General features: G+C 44.9%; 2 protein-coding genes and 1 pseudogene across 2 annotated transcripts; 2 read left to right on the top strand and 1 right to left on the bottom strand.

Annotated features, from left to right (window-relative positions):
• The first annotated feature begins 2978 nt into the window (after positions 1–2978).
• Positions 2979–4885, top strand: LOC121575963 (annotated as a pseudogene).
• Positions 4886–5206: 321 nt separating this feature from the next.
• Positions 5207–7674, top strand: cfap107 (cilia and flagella associated protein 107). The gene is made up of 4 exons (XM_041889255.1): positions 5207–5436; positions 6065–6175; positions 6382–6556; positions 6949–7674. Exons 1-4 carry the CDS (start codon positions 5305–5307, stop codon positions 7227–7229), a joined length of 699 nt encoding a protein of 232 aa, XP_041745189.1. The 5' UTR covers positions 5207–5304; the 3' UTR covers positions 7230–7674.
• Positions 7675–8074: 400 nt separating this feature from the next.
• Positions 8075–11662, bottom strand: LOC121575961 (kelch domain-containing protein 7A-like). Its single transcript, XM_041889254.1, has one exon. The coding sequence runs from the start codon at positions 11638–11640 to the stop codon at positions 9268–9270; it is 2373 nt and encodes a 790-aa protein (XP_041745188.1). The 5' UTR covers positions 11641–11662; the 3' UTR covers positions 8075–9267.
• Between the last annotated feature and the right edge of the window lie 892 nt (positions 11663–12554).

Genomic DNA, 12554 nt, shown 5'->3' with positions numbered 1-12554 from the left:
CTCCTTTGTAGTTCTGGGCTGATTCCTCATCGTTCTCATGATCATTGCAACTCCACAAGGTGAGATCTTGCATGGAGCCCCAGGCCGAGATTGACAGTTCTTTTGTGTTTCTTCCATTTGCGAATAATCGCACCAAGTGTTGTCACCTTCTCACCAAGATGCTTGGCGATGGTCTTGTAGCCCAATCCAGCCTTGAGTAGGTCTACAATCTTGTCCCTGACATCCTTGGAGAGCTCTTTGGTCTTGGCCATGGTGGAGAGTTTGGAATCTGATTGATTGATTGCTTCTGTGGACAGGTGTCTTTTATACAGGTAACAAACTGAGATTAGGAGCACTCCCTTTAAGAGTGTGCTCCTAATCTCAGCTCGTTACCTGTATAAAAGACACCTGGGAGCCAGACATCTTTCTGATTGAGAGGGGGTCAAATACTTATTTCCCTCATTAAAATGCAAATCAATTGATACAATTGTTGACATGCGTTTTTCTGGATGTTGTTGTTGTTATTCTGTCTCTCACTGTTCAAATAAACCTACCATTAAAATTATAGACTGATCATTTCTTTGTCAGTGGGCAAACGTACAAAATCAGCAGGGCATCAAATACTTTTTTCCCTCACTGTAGTTACTCCACAATACTAACCTAATTGACAGAGTGAAAAGAAGGAAGCCTGTACAGAATACAAATATTCCAAAACTTGCATCCTGTTTGCAACAAGGCACTAAGGTAATACTGCAAAAAATGTGTCATAGCAATTCACTTTTTGTCCTGAATACAAAGCGTTATATTTGGGGCAAATCCAATAAACCACATTACTGAGTATCACTCTCCATATTTCCATGCATAGTGGTGGCTGGATCATGTTATAGGTATGCTTGTAATTGTTAAGAACTTGGGAGTTTTTCAGGATAAAAAAGAAACGGAATGGAGCTAAGCACAGGCAAAATCCTAGATGAAAACCTGGTTCACGCAGCGGTTTAAGGCACTGCATCGCAGTGCTTGAGGCGTCACTACAGACCCGGGCTGTATCGCAGCAGGCCGTGACCGGGAGACCCATGAGGCGGTGCACAATTGGCCCAGCGTCGTCCGAGTTAGGGGAGGGTTTGGCCGGCCGGGATGTCCTTGTCCCATCACGCTCTAGCGACTCCTTGTGGCGGGCCAGGCGCATGCATGCTGACTTCGGTCGCCAGTTGTATGGTGTTTCCTCCGACACATTAGTGCGGCTGACTTCCGGGTTAAGAGAGCAGTGTGTCAAGAAGCAGTGCGGCGCAGGGTCGTGTTTCGGAGGACACACATGGCTCTCGACCTTTGCCCCTCCCGAGTCCGTACGGGAGTTGCAGCGATGGGAGAGGACTGTAACTACCAATTGGATATCACAAAATAAAGAACGTGTTCAGTCTGCATTCCAGCAGACACTGGGAGATGAATACATCGTGGGCTCTGCCGCCTCAGCCATACTGTCAATCTATCATCAATGTGTCCACTCCTATTTATAGAGTTTATCTTGTGATCTCGACAAAACAACTTTTGTTATGTCGTGATCATGAGATAAATAAGTTGTGATCTCGACATAACCAGGGATAATGTTTTTATACATATGTCCTCTCTGGACTTCCGTACCCATGAGCATGCTAAATGCTTCCCTTTTTCCCATCAGCCAGATTGGCCACATTTTACATCACATAGTAAAACCAAAGAGAGTACAGTATGAAGATAGGCTAAAACTGCTTCTCCAATAGATATCCCCTATCACACTTGTAGGCGATGTCATGGCGATGTTGGCTAGCTATGCTCATGCGCAGAAACACATCATCGGGTCTAATGGTCGTCTCGCGTCAAACTACGCAGGTGCAGGCAATCAAATTAAAGGCACTCCTTCGATATAAAGTCGTTTTTGACTTTTAAAAAACGTGTTAGTTTGTCACTTTCAAGAAAGTTGGAGTAGTAACATGTTCAATGTTCGCAATGTTGCTTCTCTGGGTTTAGAAACTCTGTGGCTTATTTGATCGAATAGAAGTTTCATAATGCTTAGGTTGTTACAAGTGTACTGATATAATAGCACACATGACATCCATGCAACTTTGAGAAAAAACACTTTATATCGGAGTTGTGCCTAACGTTAGGTTAGAGTAAGTAAAACTCCTATGAGCTTTTATGTCATATAATTGTGCCATACAAAATTACATACTACTTCATGTGATAAAAGTTAATTTTACTGCACAAAAGAAGATGGGGGACTGTGAAGACGCCCTGATGTAGTGATCTTTCACTTGAAACACATCTCTCTCTGTGACAATACAGAAATGGGTCAGTCCCAGAAACTTGTCAAGGTGACAAATAGGGACCTGCATAAATACCTCCTAAACAAATCCAGTGAATTCATAGGCTGCAGACAAGATTCCAGTCTGTGATTTTTGGCCTAGGCCTTGTGACTTTTACTGGGTATAGCTGCTGAACGGAGGGCTTTTTCCAGAAACTGTGATGGGTTTAAAAAGCAGCTTCACAATGGCAGCTTTGTGTTGGGTTTAGCTTCTCAGAAAAAGGCTGTGACTCTGTGACGGCTAAAAGGTTGGCTAGTCCTAGAAAACAGCTCCTGTTGCTCAAGCCATCACTGCCATCTACAGATGAACAGTGAAAGTTCAGATAACAGTGTCCTCTGTGAAAAATAACATTTAAAATGAATGAATTACTATTCTGTGTTTATAAAACTAAAAAAGATACTGTATATTCATAAAAATAGCTAACTGTGAAATATGTGTTAAATGTATCTAATTGCTTGAGTCCATAAAATTCATAGAATAAAATAATAAATGTCCCGTTGTTACTGGCACTGAAAGTCATTTAGATAGAACAAGGTCAGAGCAGGGTGTACACAACGATGTAGGAGGGGCAAAGAAAACCCAAGCAGCTGGATAAAACATTCATACCTAATGACTAAGCTATTTCTACTGTAGCCTACCTGGGATCACACTAGAAGCACCATGTACATCAACACTGCATTTTTAATAATTGGCTTTGCTGCCTTGATTGCAGCCTTCCTCCTTCTGGTAATTGGTCTACTGTATTCTGAGCTGATGAATTCAGACATTCCTCAAGGGGTTGCAAATCGAGGGAAACTGCATGTAGTTCATGGCTTGTTTGTTGGCATAGCAATTGTGGTGAGTATCTATCTATGGAATTGTTAGTGCTTATTATTTGATGTTTTCTGCTGTCAAATCACGTTCAAGTCTCTGAAGAAATAATTTATTTAACGTATTCCTTGGTGAAAAGAGAAACCTGCTCGTACTTGAATACTATTAAAAAGAGAACTCAGCTCTTTTAAAATATGCTTGTCCTTTCTATGTACTCTAACACTGATAAAACTTCAATGGTGTAGACAAGAGAACAGGTCTGAATAAATGACAAAAAGTCAAAGTCATTCAGGGGTTTCATTGTTTGGGTAAGGACACTCAAGCAGAGTTTTCACAGTCCTGTCCTGTCAGGGCCGTATCCTGGATCGGCTGGGTCTATGTCATCAGGTGGTTCAGAAGACGGTTTCTGGTCATTATATGACCAGTTCCCCCTGGACTACGTGTGACGGACCTCACCTTCTCTGAGGTGCCAGTCAGAGTGTATGAGCCCACAGCTGTCTCACTGGGCCTGAGGAGGGGCCTGGTATACTTCCATGGAGGAGGATGGGTGATGGGCAATTTGGGTAATAAGATAAGACAAACATAATGTCTATCTTACAATAGCGGCCTGCTCATATAAAAAAAGAAACGTTTCATTCTCTGTTTACTCTAGTCTAACACTAATGTTCTGTTTCTTGTGATCAGATACTGCAGATGAGGTCTGCAGGCACATTGCCAAGGAGTCTGAAACCACGGTGGTTTCTGTTGGGTAACTTTTATTTTATGACTCACTGACTCAAAATGTGCTTCCAAAGCAGATCAATACAGTGAAAAGGGCTGTAAAGTTGTCACATGTTTCTTCTTTCTCTACCCTCTTTAGATACCGGCTTGCCGCTGAATATCGGTACCCCACTCAGCTGGATGACTGTGAGGCTACAACGTGTCACTTCCTGTCTGTGGCAGAGGCAGAGTTCGGGGTGGACCCAGGCAGAGGGGTGATAGTGCTGGGGCAAACCTGGCAGCCGCACTGTGCCAAAGTCTGGCCAATAGAAAGGATGGACATCTGCTGTCTCCCTGTGCCCAGGTCCTCATCTATCCAGCTTTGCAGATGGCAGATTTCAACCTGCCTTCATACCAGTAGAATCATGCTGTGCCCATATTGTTCCGTGGCCGGATGGCATTCTACTTCCTGCAGTATCTCAACGGGGACACGTCAGTGTGCCAGGATGTGCTGGAGGGGAACCACATCCCTGCTGAGATGAGGCTGGCCTTCAAGGAGAGGCTCTCCCAGAACACCTCCCTCCTGAGTGCAGGGTGCGGGGCCACTGCCAGCATGTACACTCAGACTTAGACTACAACGGAGAGGTGTACCACATAATCAAAGACTGTCTGGATCCGGAGGTGTCCCCGCTCCTGGAAGATGACGCTGTTATCCGTCTGACCCCACCGGCCTTTATCCTGACCTGTGAGTACGACGTGCTGAGGGATGATGGAATCCTGGACCTGGGACTGGAGGTCACCTGGCATCACGTTCCAGACGGCTTCCATAGACTCATGGAATTTTTCAAAGAATGCTGGCTAACCTTCCTATCTGCAACACAGGCTGTAGATAGTATTGTAAGCTATGTAAAAACACTTTGAGAAACAATAAACTGATCAAATGGATGTTAATGTTTGATGTGCATCTGTTTGGATTGAAATTATATAGGGAATATTTCGAGATTAGATTTTTCATGTTCCTGGCCAGTGACTTTGTTCTGTTTACAGGCAAAGCTAATAAACACAGCTTAGTACATGTTTTACTCTTCTTTAAATCAATTAAGGCATTCATTTTCATTTCTACAGAAAGATGCAATCCAATGATATTCATTATGATTTAAATGAAGACGTGTATAGCATGTATGAGCTATAGGCTAACTGCTGCAGAATTCTCTGACATTCAGAAATACAGCACCATTCTAAAGTATTGCATGCAAGTGTTATTATAATGCAGGTCCTTTGCCTCCCATTTCCCTCCACTACTGCTCCACTATTCTGTCTGTCAGTCACAGAATGTTTGCTGTATCCATAGCAACCGAGCTTCCTCTTACTATGTCACAATGAGAGCAGGTGGAATGCACCATCATCTGTTCTGTTTGATCTAACTATGCTCTGATATTAGGACCAAACCATTTCTTAATCAGCTGTATGTGACACCATGTACAGTACCACGTACAGTATGAGCAATCAGGAAAATAGTTATGATAAATGGACCCAACCTGGCTGGAGAATAGAGCAGAAGTATGCAAACAAAGTTCTAATTGGCAACTGGGTGGAAGAGAAGCTTCAGGTAGGGTTTTTAATAAAAGTTTATTCTGGGATTTTCATGTAATTTCAATTAATTGCCATTGCTATTATGCATTGCCTGTGATGAATGTTGCTAATTCATCAAATAATGCAACATTTGGCAAGAGTCATCAAGAGTCATTATCAAGAGTTTTAATTACAGCAAAGTGTGGGTACAGCAGTCTTTCCTTTCGATTCAAATGAGATTCTCACAAGAAAAACCTGCACTGAGTGTGAGAATGTGCTATACCTCCTGCTTTCTGTAGCCAAAGATCTTCAACAAACTAGTTCAATGGCTGGTTTCCAATGGTTCTGCTGCTTCTCAGTCGGTTTGCAAATCTATACAAAAATAATTAGAGGGCTTCAGTTAAGCTACATCAGCACAGACTCCCAGTGTGAGAGACTCAAGAGGCAGTCTAATTGCATTGACGCCAGGCAGGGCCGCAGGCTGCTGCTTCAGGATCTGACTAGAGGGATGTCTTTAGAAATACTATACAACAGCATGGATCGATGGTGAAGTGTGAGCTTTGCTGAGCTCATGCTTAAGTGGCTGAGCAATCCCTCCTCTCCTCCTCTTTCCCCCTCCTCCTCCTCCTCCTCTTCCTGTCTATTTACCCTCTCTGTCGAGACAGTTCACTCGAGAGTGTAAGACAGCCAACAGCACCAACCGTGCAGACTACCAGACACAGAGGGACCACCGGCCAGACGTCATCCTCAGACGACAGGTGCTGCGGAAAGCTGAGGTCAGTCTTACACAGCAGGATCATGATAGCATTAGCGAAATGCTAGTCAAGTTAGGCCTAAAAGTCTGTTAGAACAAAATCCAAACAAAGATTATCCGTATACGCAGAGGTAATGAGCTAATCAATCAAAGAAGCAGTGTGCCCTCTGCCATTGTTTTTTAAAGCAATGGATGGCCAGTAGAATAGTGGGTTGTGGTGTGTTCCAGGGCCTTCCCGCCAAGCTGCTTCTCTCCCACCACGGCACGCTGCCCTCCCATTACCTGGTCACCCTCTATGATGAGATGTATGGGCGCCAGGGCACCTCCACCCTGCCTGCCTTGCGCTCCTGGCATCCAGACAGGCTGGCGTGGACACCAGAGAAGTCTGACCACCCAAGCTTGGGTAAGAGAGGAAGTCAACATTAGAATAAACCTTTTCTAAAGCATTGGTTCCACCAAGAGTTTTGAGTGCAAAACCAATAGGGAACACAGCACCTTGGTTTGACAAAACCACTTTTATATGGGTACAAAATCATCACACAGTATGTTTGAATTATGAAAAGCTTGTATTTACTTGACTGTGGCACAGAAAAATGTTAGCTGTAATTACAAACTAGTCTCAAGTAAAGAAAAACCGGGAAGAACAAAGATGCAGTGTTCCACAACTAAAGTTCAGGCAGAATAAATGGCCTTTGATTGTTCCAAATCTGTCACAGATATAATTAATTACTGCAGCACTGTAACAGCTGAGCCCTCTCTCTCTCGCTCTCTCCCTCCCTTCCTTCTCCCTTCCAGCACCTCCAACTAACTTTGGCCTGGTGGAGTCTAGACAGGTCCGTCTGGACCAGCAGCAGTCCCCCCTCCCTGCGCTGAGTGTGTACAGGTCAGCGTACCAGAGGTACCCACCCAGTGCTTTCCGCCAGCCCTGCTTCGCCAGTGTGCCACGAGGCCTCTCCAGCAAGCTCCATCCTGCCAATCAGATCAACAAGGACATGGATCTGAAACAACGGCCCTGCAGACAGGTCCCAGACAACTCAGTCTCCGCCAGCCTCCTCCCTCCCCTGTCTGTTGTGTAGACAGAGCACGGCCCTGAGCTGGCGTGCCTCACACGCTGTTTCGATACTCAGGGGCCGTGCTCAAGTGGTGCTGTTTGAGGATTGTATTTTGTATTAGTCTAATGCATGAAAAATGAAATGGAGCAGAACATATGGGGATATCAAAAGATGTAGAAAATTAAACAGTAGTCTCATTATAATCTCTTGAATCTAGGCTCTGTGTGTGTATGTGTGTGTGTGTGTGTGTGTGTGTGTGTGTGTGTGTGTGTGTGTGTGTGTGCGCGGAGGAGAGGGAGGGGGTGTCCGCAAAAGACATCTGAACATTTAGGATAATCACATGCTAATTATTTTCCTTGCACTTAATATTTGCCACTCAAAATTGGCTTTTGTAGTTGATGTAGTTCTGTCCTTGAGCTGTTCTTGTCTATTAATGTTCTGTATTATGTCATGTTTCATGTTCTGTGTAGACCCCAGGAAGAGTAGCTGCTGCTTTCGCAACAGCTAATGGGGATCCTAATAAAATACCAAAATACCAAATACCCTAGACTAGATGCTTTGGAAATCTAAAAGAGTGTTGATGTCAGAGCTGACCTGGGTATTCATCCATAGCAGGAGCTATGAGTAATGTAAGGCAAACTCTGAGGGGACTTGTCTTACTCCCATTCCATTGGGTGTTTAATTACAGGGAATCAAAGTGTTTAATTAGGAGGAATCAAATATGCTTATATGTTGATGGTCAACCATCTCTCTTCTCCTGCTGCCCCAGCTAGTGCAGCCCTCTGTCCGCCTCTCCGTTATTCATTTCAATACTCAAGCTGATTTTTGTGCGAGTCAGAAAACGTGGGTAGATTATGTGTTATCAATTACACACAGTGCAAATTACTCCTTTCTATGTTTGGTTAGTCAGACCACATGATGGCGCTACAGCGACATGTCACACAATGGAATCCCAGACAAGGGTGCTGTCACTCACTGTTGTTCTTAGTCTATGATTGCTCTTTGTGAGAACAACCGACAGCTTGATTTGAATGAAAAAACAATTATACGTTTAAACATTCATTCAAACATGTATATTGTTGATGTAATTACGCAACACATCAATTAACCACCACATCCATCATCCTACAAATTCATTGATTTACTCTGCAGTCAGACATGACACATCACACAGCAGAGCTCTTGTTTGTTAAATTGTTGATGACTTATCATTGAAAATCAGTCACTGTCTGGAAGGAAAATGTATTTAATTTAAATCATGATTCAACCACATTACTTAATAGCCAACACAATGCTGAACAAAATGCTTTGTCTTTAATAATTTTTGCATATTTCTTTCTTCTGCTGATTAATATTGCACAAATGTAACGATAAATATTTGTTTACAAAATCAAGAGTACTTTCATCACAGTCATTAGTTATGTTGGTGCATTAATAACTTCTGATATCAACAATGTTGAAAACCACAGCAGAAGAAAACAGGCGTATACTATGTTCCAATCTTAGAAGAGATTAAAAAGTAGCAGTGACTTTTGTTTATTGAAGCTCACATACAGTACATCATGCTGTGTCACAACCATTTACATCATGTCATATTTATAGACCAAATGTGGATAATTGTATTGAGTCCAGTCCTGTGTGAGTAATGTTTGTACCCTACAAAGCTACCCACTGTGATGGATTATTACTATATCAACCCAGTACTCCAAAGCATTATGGTTGAGTGAATTAACTTAAGACTTGTTTATGAATTATTTTTACAGGAGAGAAAGTGCATGATTTAGGAGTAGCTCGGTAGTGCAAGGGAGGAGGGAAATGAAAAGAACAAGCAGCTTTCACAAATACATGGAGTTTATATGGCAGTACACCCTGAATAAATCTAAACAAGCAGTAGTCTAATTACCATTAATGGCATTCATATTTTACTTTCATTGCCTCTGATTAAGACAGCTGTGCTTCCCAGTAGGATACTCTCATCTATGAAAATGGCCTTGGTGCATAAATACATGAGATACTCCCTCACTGCTCTGTCCTTGTCTGTGCTGAGGAGAATCATTCCTGGTCACACGCTGGTCTGGAGAGCTTTCTTATCAGGAAGGGAGAGTACGAAGGGGAAAAGGATGCCCTTAGCTGCAGAGAGGACACTCAAATCGTCCGCTACGAAGCTCGGAGAGATCTCATCAGCCAGGAACCTCATGGTGAACTGGCGGCTTATGCAGTAGATGGTGTCGTCCACAACAACACACTGGAAGGCAGGGCAGTGGGCGAGGCGTTTGGTGCAGCACTCATACCATAGTCGTGCCACAGTGTGGTAGCGATACACACTGATGCCTAGCTGTGGGTTGACATCGAAGCGATACAGAAAGTTTCTTACGCCCACTATCTCGGTGGTCCTCACTTTGCTTCCCGTTATTGCGCTCTTCCTCCACACATTGTTTTTTGGGTTGTAGCTCAACAGTGTGTATCTCAGTGTTCCCCCTAGAACAAAGAGTTCCCCATTGCACACCGTGACATGATGGGCCACAGCAAATGTATCGTTGGGCAGTGGGGCCACAAAAGTCCATCTGTCGGAGCGGGGGTCATAGCGCTCTACGGTAGACAGACACTCCCCTCCGATGGCATAGATGCAGCCCTGAAGGCCTGCCAGTTTGCAGTGGGGCCTGGACTCATTCATAGGACTGATCTCTTTCCAAATGGACGTTATAGGGTTGTAGCAGAACACTCTCTTGGAAGGTTTCATCTCTCTGTCTGCGCCCTGCTGGCAGCCCCCCACTGCTACAAATAAGTAGTTGTCCATAGTGCACACGGCACAGCCTTTGGAGATGACTTCCTGTGGGATGGGACACAGTGGGTGCCAGCTGTCTATATAATCATCATAATAGTAGAGACCACTGGATGGCTTGTTGGTGGCTCGCTGCTCTGTTTTTGTCCCTTGAGGACTACTCCCCACCCAGTCCTGAGGGTCCATGTTGGCTGCCACTAAGAACTGCCTTCCTCTCATACGCTGTTTCTGGATCTCATCCCGCTCGCCTGCTCTCAGCATCCCATACAGGCCTGGGTCCCTGAGGACCTGGAGGTAGTTGTCAGACATCACTCTGAGGGCTGCCTGCTGCAGTGGGGCCTGCCCATTCTTCTTAGACAGCTCCAGCACCTCCATGCAGTTACCCAAATCAAGCTTGGCCTTTAAGCTCTGTAACTCTGAGCTCTGAGCTATGTTTTCTGGAAGCAGATTTACAAATCTGGCCCCAGCTATGGTTTCTAGGCTGGGCTCCTCCCATGCACTGGGGCCCCTGGTGTCTGTGCAGGGACTAAGGGGACTGACAGGGCTGGGATCCCCTGATGAATAGGCCTGAGAGTGGGGCCTCAATGGGGTCGAGGCTCTGGGTATCAGAGAGGGGATCAGGAGCTCTGAATGTTCAGCCGCTGTGAGGTAGCTCTCCTTGCGTATGAGACCCGGCTTGATGGGAGGTGTGGGCGCCGGACTAATTGGGGAGAATGGCCTCTCAACAGGACTCTGTGGTAAAACCAAATCACGCATGATGATGGGGCTTAAGGACGAGGGAGACTCAGTGAGGCTGCTGCCACGGCTTCCAAACTTCACTGACTGTGAGTCCAGTGAATTCCCCTCAAACTGACCCAATATGGAGTCTGTGATGGAGTGCGAGGAAGATTCCACATAGTATTCATAGATCTTTCCCCGCACAACGCTCTGGTCCCCAGGTCCTTCCATCACAAGGTTGGCATCCTCCACTGTGATCTCTGCCTTGGAGAGGAAGCTGGAGTAGGCCCCCTGGAGCCCCAGGTCCTGCCTCAGCTCTCTGCTGACCCCCAGCCCCACACTGCCCTCAAGCCTCTGCAGAAAGCAAGGGGATCGACGGCCTGATGGGCTGGCCAGACCACTGTCATTAGGATCAGGGAGTTTCAAGATGGATCCAAACATACAATTACTGGTCTTAATCTCAGCCTCCTCAACAAACACGGGGATATCTGTCTCCAACTCCAAGCTGTTGTCTTCCTCTACATTTGATTCCTCCTGCAATGCAGCCATTTCCTTAATGTTTGTGAACTTGCCGGCTTCTTCAATCTGGGTCACTTCTCCTTCCCCTGTCCCTGTATTGGTGTTGTCAGGTGTCAGGTCATCACTCACAGGGCTAATCTGTGAGTGGCCAGGCTGTTTGTCCCCATCACTGCTGGTGTCATGTTTGGCTATGCTTTGAGGTCGCAGTTCCATCTTGCAGTTCAGACAGGTTCCAATGGGTGCTTCAGTGGGCCTGTCTGGAGGAAGCCTCACATAGAGCTGGGGTTTAGCTGCTTTACCCCTGGAGCTGTAGAACCTGTAAACCCAAGAGATGAGCAGCACAGCGGCCACGGAACACGTCAGCTTCCCCAGCAGTTGCATGTCGAACTGGACACCCAGCAGATCTGCTATGGGCATGACTAAACAGAGGAGTTGCCAAGGTGAAAAACCTTTTTGTCTGGGTATTTATTTTCAGTGCATCTTAGCCAATGGTAGCTGGTAGCCTGCGGGCTGCAGAGATCTGATGACTGTCTGTTCTCTCTCCTCTCTCTGGACAACTTGTAAACTGATACCAACACTATTTGCATCCCTCACGGCTGGGGCGGGGCAGCGGTCACATTCCACCTGCAACAGGTGATCATGTTTGCTCTGGCCTTCACCATGTCGTAGACAACAGCCATACCTGGATAGTTCCAGTGTACATATTGACATTTGTTGACTCATCATAAGATGGGTTTATCATGTTGTTTACTGAGTGATTTAATTAAGTGTTTTAACAATTTGGAAACTATATCACCACAAGGTTAAACACAGATTCAGACTATTGTGCTGTTGAGCCTAATGTTTACATGACTGTATTTGTAGGAGTGGCCTAGATAATATGACTCTATTTCAGACCTATGTCAACAAGAAAAGAATGATCCAGTTCAAACACATGACAGGCTGCTGTCTGCTGAGAACATGGTTTGACTAAGGCGTGGGAAAGGCTGATTGGTCACATTTAAGGACATCATGACCAGGATACAGTTGTTTGCACAAGCAAAACTAAAGATCAAATGTTTTTCACTATACAACACATTGGTTTTGGCTCGGCTACAACGGGAAAAGAGGCCAGGGATCATGTTCTTATAGAAATTAACTATACATTTAAGCACAGACTTCTAAAAACAATGACTGGGTAAGTGCACAAATGATGTGGTAATTTCTATCACACACCGATATGAACACGTACTGTAAGACAGCCATCTGAGCCTCAATGCCAAAAAGGAGTGTTGACTGTATGAATCTGATAATATCATCCATATTTATAGACTGCATTGGCATACATACAT

This window comes from Coregonus clupeaformis, chromosome 10 (genome assembly GCF_020615455.1).
Source record: "Coregonus clupeaformis isolate EN_2021a chromosome 10, ASM2061545v1, whole genome shotgun sequence".
Taxonomy (NCBI): Eukaryota; Metazoa; Chordata; class Actinopteri; order Salmoniformes; family Salmonidae; genus Coregonus; species Coregonus clupeaformis.
The sequence above is the reverse complement of the archived record's forward strand: the minus strand, read 5'-3'. Positions and strand labels throughout refer to the sequence as shown.